The 15,202-nt window shown below is 42.9% G+C and overlaps 1 protein-coding gene across 2 annotated transcripts in view; it reads left to right on the top strand.

Annotated features, from left to right (window-relative positions):
- Window positions 1–15,202, top strand: part of grin2aa (glutamate receptor, ionotropic, N-methyl D-aspartate 2A, a) — a 136,004-nt gene that overhangs the window by 1,184 nt on the left and 119,618 nt on the right. For both annotated transcript variants that reach the window (XR_002274740.1, XM_020597863.1), the window contains one exon: window positions 5,191–5,691. Coding sequence is in view for 1 of the 2 variants with exons in the window: in XM_020597863.1 (XP_020453519.1) it covers window positions 5,194–5,691 (498 nt within the window). In the remaining variant the exon portion in view is untranslated. The remainder of the gene's footprint in view (window positions 1–5,190; window positions 5,692–15,202) is intronic.

Genomic DNA, 15,202 nt, shown 5'->3' with positions numbered 1-15,202 from the left:
GATTCCCGCAGAGCACACACTCCATATAAATAAGCGTGCGGTGTTCGATCTTTAACAGAGGTTTGATGATACATTGCAGGGTTTTGGTCGCGCCAGGGTTTGGCATAACTTCCCGCTCGTCTCCATCCCATCCCAGGACCAACAATCAGCCTTAGCGAGATCTCTTATCGGAGGCTGCTTATTTTCCACGGTGTAAGGAGATTTGGGCCCAAATCTGGCGTCTGTCTCCTCGTGAAACGTGACAGAAAGTGAACGCAGGCGTTTTCCTAAAAAATCTTTCATTGCTTTAGAAGCGTCTTGGCCACAAGTGGAGGACGCAGGCCTACGTTGTACCAGTAGGGGCCGCACTTGTATTATGTTGTCTTCATTTAAACTAATGGGGAGATCCAAGCGAATTTACATCCACTCTTCCCCCTTCTTTTCTAGTGTTCCTGGGATTCAGTCACGTTGTTGAAGCGCAGTTCTCCTTCACAGAGGAGCTCTCTCTCTCTGCGTGTGTGTGTGTGTGTAAAGGCGTCAGTTGCAGCTCATTGAAGGGCCATCCATGTACTTATTACTTATGACAGCAAAAGAATATATATGTTGTAAGTGCTTGTGCTTTTATGAAAGATATAGACAGTTTAGTTGCCAGTTGTTCAATAGCACAAGCAAGAGAGAAGGTTGTGTGTGAGATCCAGAGGATGAAAGAGTGGAAGAAGTGGTGTGTGTGTGTGTGAGGGAGAGAGAGGGATAGATGTGATTGTCTACAGGCAAATGAAGACAGCATTAGCAGAACACAGCTCAGAAGTTATCCAGTCTCAGGATACTTCTTCTAAAAAATACAAAGGGCTCAAATTCAAGTCTCCATCAAGCGCAGGACATATTACTCCTGCAGAGCGGTGTTGTAGACTAGCGTTGTTCATGGCTGAATAAAACCACAAATTGTCTTTTTGGAAAGCACTTCTGACTCTGGCCTTCAGAGATTAGTTCAGGGAGGAGATTCCTTTTTGGTTGGGTGAAGACAAACACTGCAGGACTAGAAGATTAGTTGGCTGCCTGCTGCCACAGGGAGGAACAGACAGACACTAGACAACCCACACCTAACCACCTAAACGGTATACAGCCTGTTTGTTTTATAATCACTATTGCTTTATTTGCATTTATCCACTATTTTGTTTTACATGAGTTAGCGACACAAATAAAGCAGATTGGAATTCATAAAGAGAAGCAATGGCCTGATGCGGACCTCCTGCATGCTAATGAAGCAGAACGTGACTGATGAAGTGACCACTAAAAGAACAGAAAATAAAGGAGTGAGAAGACGTACTGCACTGTAACACCGAGTGGAGGTGTTGCTGTGTGTTGGACATCAGGTGCACAGAGAGAAGGGAGCACTGTTCACATTCATTACATAAGAGAATACTAGGGATCTCATGTTTTTCTTTAATGGTGCCCTCTCTGTCTCTCTCTCATACACAGTGGGTTTGTAGAGAGCTGAAAAGGTGTGCAGTGGGCAGCCAGTGTGCTGAAGCCTCAGTGGTAACAGACCATTACTTCCACTGGGCTTCTCATGGGCGCTCATGCACACGTCGGGGCACAGAGAGCAGATGGCTGGGGCCTAAGAGAGAGATGGGCGGCCGGGGGAACGGCTGTGAGAAAATGGATAGAGGAATGAGGTGACAAAGGAGAAGAATGTCAGAAGATATGAGGAATAGTTTGTGCGCATCATAAGGCACTGCTGTGATTTAGGAGCACACATGGTCAAACCCAAAGCAGCGCAGGGACTTTTACACCACCCAAAACATCATGTACCCCTTCCAAACTGTCTTCTATTCTGACTCCTCAAAACATTGTGACTTTTTTTATGCAAAGGCCCGTAGACAAGTCCTAACTTTGGCACCACATTTGTATTCATGCCATTTCTGTTCCTTGGTTGCAGTTTTTTTCAAATGGCAACATCTCATCCAGAACCTGGGGAATAAAATGTGTTGAGAGGAAAAGCAACAGGGAGAATGAAGGCAGAGAGGGTGAACATTTTGGGACAGGTGAATAAATGGAGAAGCAAAGCAGTGGTAAATGTTATTATATTAATCATCATGTAATGCAGCTGAATTATTGATGCATGTGAAACCTAGCTGTGTGGCGGTGAAGCCGTGTGGGAACCGTGGTGAGAGAGATTTCACCATCGCAGTGAAGGAACACATGAAAAAACAAAATGAGAAAAAAAAAGAATGAAGCCTATATTGTTTTTCAGTTTCTTCTTCATTGGTCAACTGAGGAGAGAGAGTATAGGGTGCCCCTGTAGCTGTGTGCCTGGTGTGAGGTAGGAAATGTGTGTGAACGATAGCCAGCAGTGTGGCTGTGCCTGCCAAACATCACCTACTGTTGTGGTGCCAGGAAATGGTAGCCTTTGTATGACGACAAACTGCCTCCATCTGATTGGCTGGGGGATAGTCTCTCTTTCTCTCTCTCTCTCTCTCTCTCTCTCTCTCTCTGTGTGTGTGTGTTTCTTCTGCTGTCTTTTGTATGTCTGTGTCTCTTTCTCAATATATTACCTATTCCTCCTGTTTTTCCTCCTCTGTCTCCCCTGCAGTCCCCCTGTCATGCCATAGAGCTGAGACAAGTAAGGAGAGTCACTGGAACAGAAAGAAGCCTTGTTGTTTTAATATCTGACTGAATGGTTACTACAAATGCCACAACAGTCTGTTTTTGCTGTGCACTGCTACTGTGTGAAAGGTGCATGTGTGTTTTCTATAGGCGGATCCTGCATGTCCTGAAGTGGTCGAGTATAATTCTATTATCCTCTGTTCATACATAGTGTTCATGAAAGCATGGCTATGCAAACTATAAAAACATTTCCCCGAGTCACTGTACGTGCATTCTGTATACATATGGAAGCAGTATTGTTGCGGTCTGGAGCATTTCGTATTCAGCTCCTCTCCTCAGATCTTCCAGCCTGTGTGGGCGTCATAAGTCTCCTGCAACCTGCAGAAACTGCTGATGAAAATCATTTAACAAAGTCTTCTGATTCCACTGATACTATGATATTAACAGTTAAATGTAATATTTAAAAAGGCAATAGCAGCAGCAGCAGCAGTAGTGGAATGACCCAGGAACAGTGAATTCACTCCTTCAACCAGAAGCCTTGGGTTGGATCCCTCTTGAAAGGAAAATCCTGCTAAAGTGCTCTTGGGCAAGACCAGCATTATAGCTACTGCTCTGCAGCTAAACAAAAATAAGGAGTTGGGTTTCTTCTCCAGGATCAAAATGGGTGGATTGATGACTGAGTGGTTGAAGAGTTTAGCTTCCAATCTGGAGAGCAACTGGTTTGAATCTCTGGATGAGTTTGCAGATGTTTATTGGGAAGCTGTTCACTGACGACATGACAAGAGCCTGTACTCTGTATCTCAGTGTGAACATGCCCAAATGAAGCAGGATGTAGCCGATCACTTATACTATTAAATACTGTACATATAATGAAATATAAAATGTTTTTAAGAAAGCATTTACTGTAGTTGTTCCACTGAGAGATGAATGTCAGTTGCACAAAGTGAAATGATTTCACAAGCTGTCAGGGTGAGTCTTCATGTAACTGAGCAGCCTTTGGGGTAAAGGAAGAGCTTGACTTTTTTGACAGAGATGATATGAATCCATTAACCACCAGCACTCTCTTTGCAGGGAATGGGCTGAGACTCAGATGATTCATCCTCAGGTCTGCTAAAGCAGTGCTCATGCTTAGCTGGGCAGGGGGACGAGAAGGCCTCTGCTTGTTTTAAACCAGGATGACACAGTGAGCCCACATGCATTATTCAGCTCACAATAGAGCCTTCCACTGCAGAGGCTCAGTTTCATTACAGTGTCACAAGGTATGACAAATCCTAACCAACAGAAAATAATCTAAAACTACCATCATGCTTATAAATAGACAGCCACAGCTTTCACTTTTTCTTGGTGGAAGGAGGGTTGAACAGTAATGGAAAATGTAGCAAATAAAAAAGAGCATTTTATGAAACTGTTTCGAAAAATATTCTTATTAATCTACTTGTGAAGGGGTTTAAGAGACACTGAGAAACTCAGAAGGCCCGTTAAACTGCAGTTACCAGGCGCAGGTGGCACAGAAAACAATTTGGAATAAATTGCTTAGTTAAGTAGTTCATTCTTTTTTTAATATCAACGGAACCTTTGTACCTAAAAACAGGTCACGGGTGAATACAAAATGGTGCTTGACACCACAAACAGGCAAAACTGTCAGAGGGTCAACTCCTGCCAAAAGCTACTATTTTACTAGTACAAAAAGATTTAGATATTTAAAATTTGCATCTATCATAGGTCCTCATCACAATATGTAGCAGTAATATACAATTACTGGATATCATCGAAGTAAGTGCACCGGAAATTAGCAAAACAAGAATGAATAGTAAAATTCATAATTATCTGTGTCATTGCTGTGGAGACAGTTCACTCCAGGGTGTCCATGAAAGAGAGAGAAGTAGCTCTCATTGCACTACCCTGTATAAACACAGAGCGAATGGTAACCGCATGGTGGCGCTAGAGGAAAAGTCAGAGGACCTCCAAAGTCGTGAGGGTTCATCATCTGAGAGCCATGAATAAAGTAATACTTTACATAATGTTGATATAGACTTTAAGTCTTTAATGTGAAATTACCCACCATTATACAGTAGAGGGTGCATACATGCACACGATATTATGATCTGACACAACATTGTAAATAATGGAATAATTACTGAGAAAATGTAATGGAGCCAAAGGTGTAGGAGCTTTCAGTGCAGTTTGTCTCCTGGTGTCCTCCTTACTGTGTGAGCTGGGCATCAATCCCTGCTGAAGGTGGAGTGTTAAGATATTGCTCTTGCCTCTTTCAAACGGCACAGCTTCCTCCTGAATCATCTCATCCTAGCAGTCGTGACCATAAAGTATATAGCTGCTAGTCATCTTCTTTTTCTCTCACCCCTCCGCAATTTCCTCTCAAGGCCACCTCCCTCCCCACAAGGTTTATGTGTTTAATAATGTTACTGAGAAGAAACAGAATAAAAAGACGCTACCTGAATGTGTGGGCTTAAAGAGCCGTGCATTAACAATATATCTGCCTTTTTCTCTCTGCCATCATCTTTCCATATCTTTCTCTCCCTTCTCTCTTTCTCTGTTTGGTCTCCCTTCTTCTGTTCTGTTTTGCTTCATCCTCTTCCCATACAGGGGATGAAGAGGTTTGGCAGAATGTCCCTCAGCAGCAAAAGGAGTAAGAGGAGGAGTAGAAGGAGCAGCAGCTATAGCAGCAGGGGTAATAACGGTGTCCTGCTGTCCTTGGCCCTCCTGGTGGGGATGACCCTGATCGCAGACCCCGTGGTGGCTCAAAAGCAGCGAAGTGGCAGTGCCTCGGAAAAAGTGCCAGTCCTGAACATTGCGGTGATCCTGGGGCGCACGCGCTACATCTCAGACCGGGACATTCGAGCGCTGTGGAGCAAGGAGAACCCCATCGACATCAATGTGGTCACACTGTTGGTCAATGAGACTGACCCAAAAAGCATCATCACTCACATGTGCGACCTGATGTCAGGGACCAAGATCCACGGCGTGGTGTTCGGAGATGGCACTGACCAGGAGGCCATCGCCCAAATTTTGGATTTTATTTCCTCGCAGACGCTTATACCCATCCTTGGCATCCATGGGGGTTCCTCTATGATCATGGCTGATAAGGTATGGAAGAGTATAAGAGTATATGGAGACTCACGGATGGATGGATGATTGCTGGAAGAATGTTTGAGCATATGGGTGATTGATTGATTGCTTTGGTTTGGAGCAATGTTTCTAAAGCTCTGGCTGTTATTTTTTTTGCTGAACCAAGAAAGTCAAGCACTCACTCACCTGCCAGCTCTTACATTTTTGACTGTTGCTGCAGTTGACAGACTGTAACATGGTAATAATATCTTATCATGCTAACAGACTGAGAGGAAACCTTGCCGGTAAGCTGCCCCTCACAAATGTGTCTAGAGGAAAAGAAAACACAGAGACAAACCAGGATAGTGTTTGTGGAAAGAGGTGATGTGGAGGAAGAAAAGGGGATAGGAAGAAGAGGTAAGAATCTGCAGTGCTGTGGTGGAGGAACGGGCGGAAAATGAGGGCATTTGAAAAGCAGCTGGAGAACAGGAGGCAAGATACAACAAGGGGTGCCATGATTAAAAAGAGAAGCATGAGGAAATGTGGAAGGAGTGGGTGTTTTAGTAAGTCTGGCTAATACCGACTGTGCGGTGAGCTATAATCTAAGAAGTGTCCTTTTATTTTCAAGGATTTCCTCAGACAAGATGCAAGAGCCTTGATTGGTTCTCACATTTACATAGGGTATGCCAGTGCATGCCAGTCATTTTGAATTGTGAACAGGAAGAGAGGAGCTGCACATGATCCTGTGGATTTATGAGGCCGTGCTTAGGGATGTTCTCATCTGCATGATTTGCCCAGGAGACCAATGAAGGCTCACCAGACAGCGTGCTAGCCAAACCAGCTATAAAGATGCTGTTCTGACACATCAATCAAACATAGCTTGAAACAAAGAATTCAGACTACAGAGTATTTTTTGAAGTACACATCAACAATATGCTCTGGCCTCTGTTCTGTAGCTTATGTGTGGATTTCAAGAAGTAGACAGAGCCACACTAACAATTGTCAAGGTATGATATAGTAGCTTGGCGTAATTCCTGTGAACAAGTAAAACTAGTGCTAGTCTCCTTCACTATGACCGCCGCACTGCCTGTAAATCCTGTGTGTCTGGTCTTTTCTTGAGGATAATTTATTTGTTCACACAGTTTTAGCCCCAGTTGCCCTGAAACAATGGCATCTTTCTTCCTGCTTCAGCCCAAGCAATCCTACTCTTTAGTGATCCAGCAGATTTCCCAACAAATTTGATCCTGTGGACCACAATAAAACATTCAGTGTGGAGGCCAGCTGACAGCGTGGAACCTCTCACTGGTTATCTTCTTTATTTACAGTAAATATACCAATGCTTTAAAGCTATTGCAGTAATGGTATCTGGACCCTGTAATGCTTTTTGTAGCACCTCTGAAAAGAGGCAGAGGATGGGAGAAGAGGTGGAGGTATATTTAAAAGAGGGGGGTTCAAAGAGGAGAGAGGAGGTGGAGCTGGGATGCAGAGAAATGAAAGAGTGAGGAATGATCCCTCAGTCTGACCAGAGAAGGAAGCTGAGTGGAGGGGAATTACAGAATCTCCTGACTGGCACACACACACCCACATACACTTATTAACCCTCAAAATGAAGACTGGCCAAAATGTCCTCACTTTCCACAAATGTTCCCACTCTGTAGCAAAAATACTTTTTTCACTATGTAAAACGTACAAGAACACACACACACACACACACACACACACACACACACATATACACACACACACACCTCTCATGTCCCCTGTCAGCGAGTGTCACTGAAACAGCAGCAATTCAGCCCCTTGACAGCAGGAGTGTTCCCCTGCAGGAACAGTAAAATAATCCACTTTAAAGTGCACCACCCACCACTTTGTCTAGACTTTGTTTTACTTCTTACATCACGTCTGTGCTGGCTTCAATCTGCACTTTGTTTCTGTGTTTCTGACAAGTAGACAATTTGGAAATATGAGGTTTTGACCTGAAACCATGTGAAGTGCTGTGTTTTTTGAGGAATCTCTTGATTGGTTAACATGAAATTTTTGCAGATTCTTAAAAAGGGAATGTCATGTATACAACAGTTGGAACAGATTATTTTTTCTCTATTGGACATTTTTATGTCAGAAAATGGTAAAAGATGTTGATCATTATTTTCCAAAGCTCAAATGATGTCTACTAACCACAAATCCTCATATTTAAAAAGGTACATCCAGTGACTGTTTGGCAGTTTTGATTGATAAATGATTAATCGGTTATCAAAGTTGCTGCAGACTCATTTTCTGTTGCTCAATTACACAACTAATTGTTTAGCATGACCTTCGACTTAGTTACATTTTTATCATTATTTATCCAGATTGACTTTGTCATGTTTGACTGCACACTTCATTATTTAATTAGAAGTCCTGACATCACTTACATAGTCAGAGTCAGCATGATAATGGTTGTGACAGTATATGATACGCCCCCTCCCCCCACATTTAAACAACAACAGTAGAATGTTTCTGGGAGTACTGGAGTTTCTATTGAGCAAGGATTAGGATTCTTCTGTGTACGCTACTTCATTCTCTCCTCGGAAGGTCTTTTTGCTCTCATTTTAAAGTTTACATACCCCCCCGTAGGTTAAGGTTTATACTGTCTCCTGTGATGTGTAAGTAGCAGAGCTTTCTGCCATCTTGTTCCATGCAGATTTTCACTAATCCTCATGTGAAGTATGAGGAGAAGCTCGCCTCCAGTGATTACGCCTTGTAAGACCCTCATTGTGTATTTGTCTGTTCACGACGCCTTCGTGCTTGTGTTTGCATAGACGTGTGAAATTTCTCTGCCTATATATGCTTAAATGCTGTTAAGCTATCCAAGAGTTCCCTTCACTTCCTCTCTCTCTGTTTCTCACCTGTCTCCTTGTTGTCCCTCGACCCACCTCTCTATCCTCCTCTGTCTTTTATGCTTGCTTGTTAACCTGATCAGTTTATGGTATCTCCCTCTTAGTCCTTTCCATAAATCTCTCAGCTTTTGTTGACTAAGACATGATTTGCTTGTACTGAAAAGAATGCATTAATAATGCAAATGTGGTTCAGCGGGTAGAGGTTTGGAGGTTCGAATCTCGGTGCCTGTAGTCCACATGTTGAAGTGTCCTTGGGCAAGACACTGAACCCCCCTGTTGCCCCCGATGGTTAGAGCCATCGGATGAGTTGGCGTCGCAGATGGCTGCCACGGTTCTGTACCGGAAACAAATTCCTTGTGTGTAACATACTTGGCCAAATAAAGGTGATTATAATTAAGGAAAGAAATCTCATCCCTTGCTGGATTCTAAGCAGCTCAGCTTGGAGGTACCACCATGGTAGCTTCTTAAAACTGGGTGGGTGGGACTTGCACGTTCTAATTCCCCCAGCCAGTGTAACTGTGTGGGTGCCGGCTTCATGTTATTCTCATGCTAAATGGTTATCGACTTTCTCAGACGTCAGTACTGAGAACTGCATCACGTTGATCACGATTCCCAGTGTTTCCTTTTGCTAGTGTCGGTTCTAACTCGCAGCTGCCTATTGACGCATCCAGTCTGATCCGTCTGATGTTTTAGCCTGCTGCACATGTTTTCTTTTTCCCTTCATTTCCTCTCCAGTTTTTGGAGCATGCCTCATGAATTTAATCACGGTTTGTATACACCAGATGTGCTAGCAACAGCAATGGGAGATGGCCTTCTCTGTGTTTTTTCTTGATGAAAAACAAACATCGTTTCTGAATAAAATAGTGTTCGGTGAGTCAGAAAGTATTGTGATGTTCTTTAGTGTTTCTCAGCAGTGTAACTTTGTAGATGTGTATGTGTGTGTGTGTGTGTTCTGTATGGTGCCTCATCATTCCTGCCTTTGCTCTGTAATGTCCTTATATTACTGTGCGCGCGCACAGTACTTTCATTTCAACTTTTAAAAAATGACACATTATTTATATGGGTTCATTCATTTATTATTCAGTGATTCAAAAAAAACCCATTTGATATTATGCTTGATGCCGACTGGAGCATGTATTCAGAGGCTGGTTTGAGCAACCAGTGTAGAATTTAGAGTTTGACTCTTGTTATCTGGCACCAAATATCAGAAATTAGTCTTTGATATTGTCATCATTACTACAGCCACTAAAGGTCACCTGACACATATCTGTTGGTTGTACTAAGCTCCCGGCACCTTCTGATGAGTTCTTTTACAGGACAATCTTTATGAATGCTGTGTTCCTTCTGGCCTTCTGGTAGGTGCAGTTTGCTTCTACTGAAGAAATATAACGACTGATAACGGCCATTTAATGGGATGATAACATTCAAATCAGCTGCCTGAGATGTGAGTTTAGGGGTCTGGATCCAGGCTAAAGTGCTTTAATGTTCTGACCATCAACAAAACATGCAAGATGGTGACAGTCACCTCAGTGGGAATGGCTGAGATTTGAGACCTCAGAGTTTTCTGTTAGTCTGTCCACATGCCAGTGGATACGCAGCCTGGCTCCCTGGTTTTGTCACTGGGGTTTCCCTCCGTCATCCAGTGTTAGTCAAAGTTTCCATTTAACTGATTAAGCAATGCACACAATACACTGCAGCCGTATTTATGTAATTTATTGATCCATAATGATGAGATTAATCGATAGATGTCAGAGTAATGAACAGCATTTTCTGATCATGCCTATCAGCATACACCTTGTATTTATGCCAACGTGTATGTTTGTAAAAATGTTTATGGGCAGCTGTCATGGCGACTAAAGAATTCTATGCCAACTCACCACACACACGCAATGTAATTGCCAGCATTAATGTAACAAATGTAAGTGTGTGTGGAGTTATAGTGATCAACGAACATTATTCTTCTGTTCCTGTTGTTGGCATCCCTCAGGCGGCAAAACTGTACACACACACACAGGCCTGCATAAACACACATTAAACACACAAGCACTCTGATGTTTGCTGTTATGTCAAACAGCAAATCAGAGCAGAAGAGAGAGGATCGAAATGGAATTTGTCCAATTACTGGGTGGAGATGTTTATTTTTGTTTGCCTTAACTCGCACTGCCATTTAACTCGAGCATCTTCAGCCCTCTAAACCACAGGGCCTGCTGCACCGTGTGTTTGTGTATACACAGGCTTGCATGTGCTTTGGTATTGTATATGTGAGCACTTTTGTGCATGTACTTTATCAGTATCTTGCGTACAATAGGCAATTTATATTGTGAGTCTTTAATTGGCTCTGTGTGTGTGGGGGGGCCGTAATGACATCACTGGGGTGCTGTCAGATCTCCTATTACCTTGATAAGACTGTCCTCAGTGAGCCTCCCTTGGTGATACTTGTTAGCGCTCCTCGTTTTGGTTTGTTGGTGTGTATACTGTTTGTATGCACAGATAAAAAGTGCCTTTATGTCACTGTATATCTGAAGACACTTACATGCACATATGTGTGTGCAGCTGCTGGATGTCTGAGTGTGTGCACTCTTTCAATAGCTAGATGCAGCTGTCGGGCATATGAGATATGGCCTCTCACTTCTCAAAGGGAATCGATGTGAATGAATATGTGGGACGAGAGGAAATAGAGCTGTTAGCTCTTTCTGTGAGTGTATTCCCCTCTTGCTTTTTCATCTGCCTCTTCTGTCAAGCTTTCCTTGGTGGCATTTGTTTCTAAAGTGTAGAAAGTTTGCATTTTTACTGCATAGTTTCTCACTCTGACCCCCATTCCCTTGTCTCCCTTCCTCTTGGGCCAACTGTCTTCCTCCTTCTCCTCCTCACTTTGTGTCCTTGGCTCTAACCTTTTCTTTCTCACACTGGGTATCTCACGTCTCTTATAAGCACCGCCGTTTCCCTCACTTGCATCTTTTCCTTGTGTCTTAGTCCCGCCCACATAAGATACGAGGAAAATGTGAGGAGAGAGGACTCTAAGAAACTCAGACTAATCATCTGACATGTCCAATCACCAACTGATTTCTGATAAACGGTCATGTCAGTTCACAGAAAACCTCCACGAAGGATGGTCTCATGTATCCTTGGTCATGGCTCCTCCAGGACCATCCTCCATTCCTTCTCCTCAGTCCTCAGAGCTGATCTAAGAGAACTTGAACATCCTACATCCTCTGGAACAACTTCTGGGTCAACTGAGGACTGAATATGTGGGAATAGTCTTATAAGAGACATGAGATGTACCCAGTGTCTATCTCTCGCTCTCTTCGTCTAACAGGAGAGCCATGGCTTCAGCCCTAGGAACAGCAGTTCTTCATACAGACATTGCAATAACACACATAGTTTATTTTACACAAGCACATGGGCACTTGCAAAAGAAGAGTGTGTTTCAACACTGACAGCTATAGCCAGTTACACGAGTAAGGTCAGGAGCTGTAAAAGCCCTTTTCTGCAATAAAATCCACAGAATAAGGAACTCTGCATTGCTAAAAATAAAAGTTATGACCCATACTTCCCAAAGCATCTTTTCCATTCTTAAATTAATTGATAAAGATTGGGGTGGGAGGACTGACACCGTGTTATGTCATAGCTTAGCAGTAATAGAAATTAATTTTGATGTTGCATTCATGTAGGCATTTACTTTAATGTTTAATCTTCTTAGGACTTCGTCTTCCTTTTATCCTTCTGCTGCTACTTAGTCATCTGGGTCGTTCTTCTTTCACAGAATGAATCACACTTCTTTTGCAGAAGTCGCTACCGCTGTGAGAGACGTTCTAATGATGTTTGGTCCATTTTTGATGGGTGGCGAGCTGCAGGAATTGAATGGGCCCTGTTCTGTGCATTGTTACTATACGTGTTCTTTGTGTGTAAGTGGAGGGAAATCAGCAGCCTGGCCAACATCAGACTGATCCTCATTCTGTCTGTCTTGTGTGCATCTACAAGTCAGACTAATGTGTGTGTGTGTGTGTGTGTGTGTGTGTGTTTGTTTCATGTTGATTAACCCAAGTGTCTCAGCAGTAAATTGAATTTCTGATCTGCTTGACTCGACTCTTGTCACCATAAGATGACAGAAATACTCTGCAATAAATATAACATAAGCTCAGCGGCCGACAGACTAAAGAGGCGCACAGAGAATAACACAGCTATCACATCTGTAAAGGGGAGAATTTTGTCATCTCAGCTTAAGCCTGATTAGTATACAGCTAACACATGCATGTGGCTGCTGACTGAATGCCTTTTTCATTCTTGTGTCATGAGGCAGTTGCATCAGTGTGAGTATAAATTTAAAATACATCGCTGAAGCCTTCAAAGACATATTGCCTCATTTTCTGAATGTTGAAACCGTCTGATTAAATTGTCTTCACTGCAGAACCTCAGTGGATTTTAATTCTCGGTACACACTGCAAACTGCTTCATTATGACTGACAGATACTTATTAACTAGAAACATCTTTCAGGAGGACTTGTCAATCACAGCTTCAGTGGCAGAAGAGAGACAGAGATGTGTGAGAGGTAGATTTTTTTTTTTAATTTTTTTGGTCTGTATTATTGCCCTCATTCTCACTCCTGAACCTGAGAGACACAGATAAAAATCAGCCAACTTTGCCCTCAGGATGCTGACCTATTGGTTTATTTATAATGACATGAATATGCATTTGTAACACTAAACACATCACTCAACTCATTTCATCCTCCCTGAGAAACAGACGGAGTTTACACAGTAGACAGTTTGTTCAGAATGGAAAGCTGTAGATTTTTTGGTCGTGTCACTGAGTCCACCAGACCAGGATGCTTGTCCCTACCTGCTGCTACTGTAAGAACTAGAAGAAGAAACAATTTGCCAAAGTAATGGCTACAAATTGTGGGTTAGTAAGGAAGACGGTGCTTTGTCACTTGCATATAAATATGTCATATGTGGCATTTGTTGAAAAGACTGATGCTGTCTGACATGGAAAGAAGAAAAGTAAAGTAAAAGAGGTATTCAGCTTTCATTTGGAGGCTATAATCCCACTGTTAACACATCGCAGGCTCTTTTCCTTAAATCTAAAGTCTTAAGTCACTGCAGTATTGATTGTATCAAGCCAGGTCTTCCTGCATTCCTCTGTAGCTGTTTTCTATCCTCTGTCTCTCATCTACATTTTTCATCTAATGCTGAAAGTCTCTCTGTCCTCCGCTCTCATTTTCTTTGTTTGTCTTTGAGCCTTAAGTGTTTGAAGATTGTATAGCGACAGATTTCTCCTCACATCGATGCTGTATCTAAAGGACTTGTCAGCAGCTGCATCGCACAGTTCTTTCTGTGTACATGCACGTGCGCGCACACACACACACACACAACTTTGTCCCTTGCCTTCCTCTGCTTTAGGTTTCAGTGTGTTGCATGTTTGATGCAGTTCTGCTTTCTTTAATACTTTTCTGCCTTTCGCTTCATGTCTTTCCATTGTACTTCATCACCAACTGACTTAAAAAAGTGCACGCACACACACACACACACACACACACACACAATACAGCATCACACAGGAATCCCGAAATGCTGTTGCCACATTACTCTGCAGTGTCTGCAGTGAACAAGCACACTTAAGGCTGGCTTGCTTCTCTCGCCTGCTCCCTGCATCCTGTGTAGAGCTTCTCTAGCACAGTTCCATTAACATGGACCATAGTCGCTCTCTTAGTGTTAGTGCAGTATAGACTAGCCCAGCGCTGCACCATGTTGGGGGCAGTGAGCTGTTCTAAAAGACAAGGAAACAGAGAGATGCAGGCAGTGAGAGTGACAGGAATTAAATATCCCTCTGACGAGCCTCTGCCTTTCACTCATCTCTCCACTATGATGGAAAGCCTGTGGTGCATGAAGTCAGCTTCATTGTTCTGAAGTTGGAGGCTAGATGGGTGCAAGGATGGATGGACGGATGGGTGAAAAAAAGGGAAGACATGTAAGAATGTGTGACAAGTAGTGTACAAGCTGTGAGTGCTGTGGGGGGCTCTTAGGGAAATTATTCATGTTTTAATGGCACCCTCAGTTTCCCCAGACTGTCCACTGAGACATAAACGTGCTTCAGCTCTGCAATTTGGCAAACCTTTAAAACTAAACTCTCGAACTGAAAGTGATTGTGTGTTAACTTGTTGTGTCTAATCTTTGGGAGATTTACATTGACATGTTATGTGTTAATTCAGTACTACAGTACATGCTGTACCTGGACACAGTGTGACAGCTACATGATTTAAAATATTTTCCAGGACACTCATATGCATCCGGCTAGAATGTAGACTTCACTGGCTACAAATGAATCCCTCTACATTTGAGTCTACCCAGTTTAAATGCTTTTTTGAGAAGACTATTTTTAGTTTTTAGGTCATTTACAACTTGTCTCAGCATTCTCGGTTCTTTTAAGTGCAGAGTCCTTAATATGTAGCCCTTAAAGTGTCATGTCACATCGTGTAACTGTTACGTTAAGCTGTGTGTGAGTTGTTTAGGACCCAGTAAATATGCAGATTCGAACCCAGGCTAGACAAGAAAAACGTATTTAATGCTCCACGAAAACAAACAAAAGAGCTGGTCTCGTCCGCTGATCTCGGGGCAGCTGGGCACACTGAGTTGACTGGACTACTGTCTCCCGGGGTGAATGAGAGGCGTTGCTC

Source organism: Monopterus albus, unplaced genomic scaffold (genome assembly GCF_001952655.1).
Source record: "Monopterus albus unplaced genomic scaffold, M_albus_1.0 scaffold35.1, whole genome shotgun sequence".
Lineage (NCBI taxonomy): Eukaryota > Metazoa > Chordata > Actinopteri > Synbranchiformes > Synbranchidae > Monopterus > Monopterus albus.
Note: the sequence above shows the minus strand (reverse complement) of the source record. Positions and strands in the feature narration are given on the sequence as shown.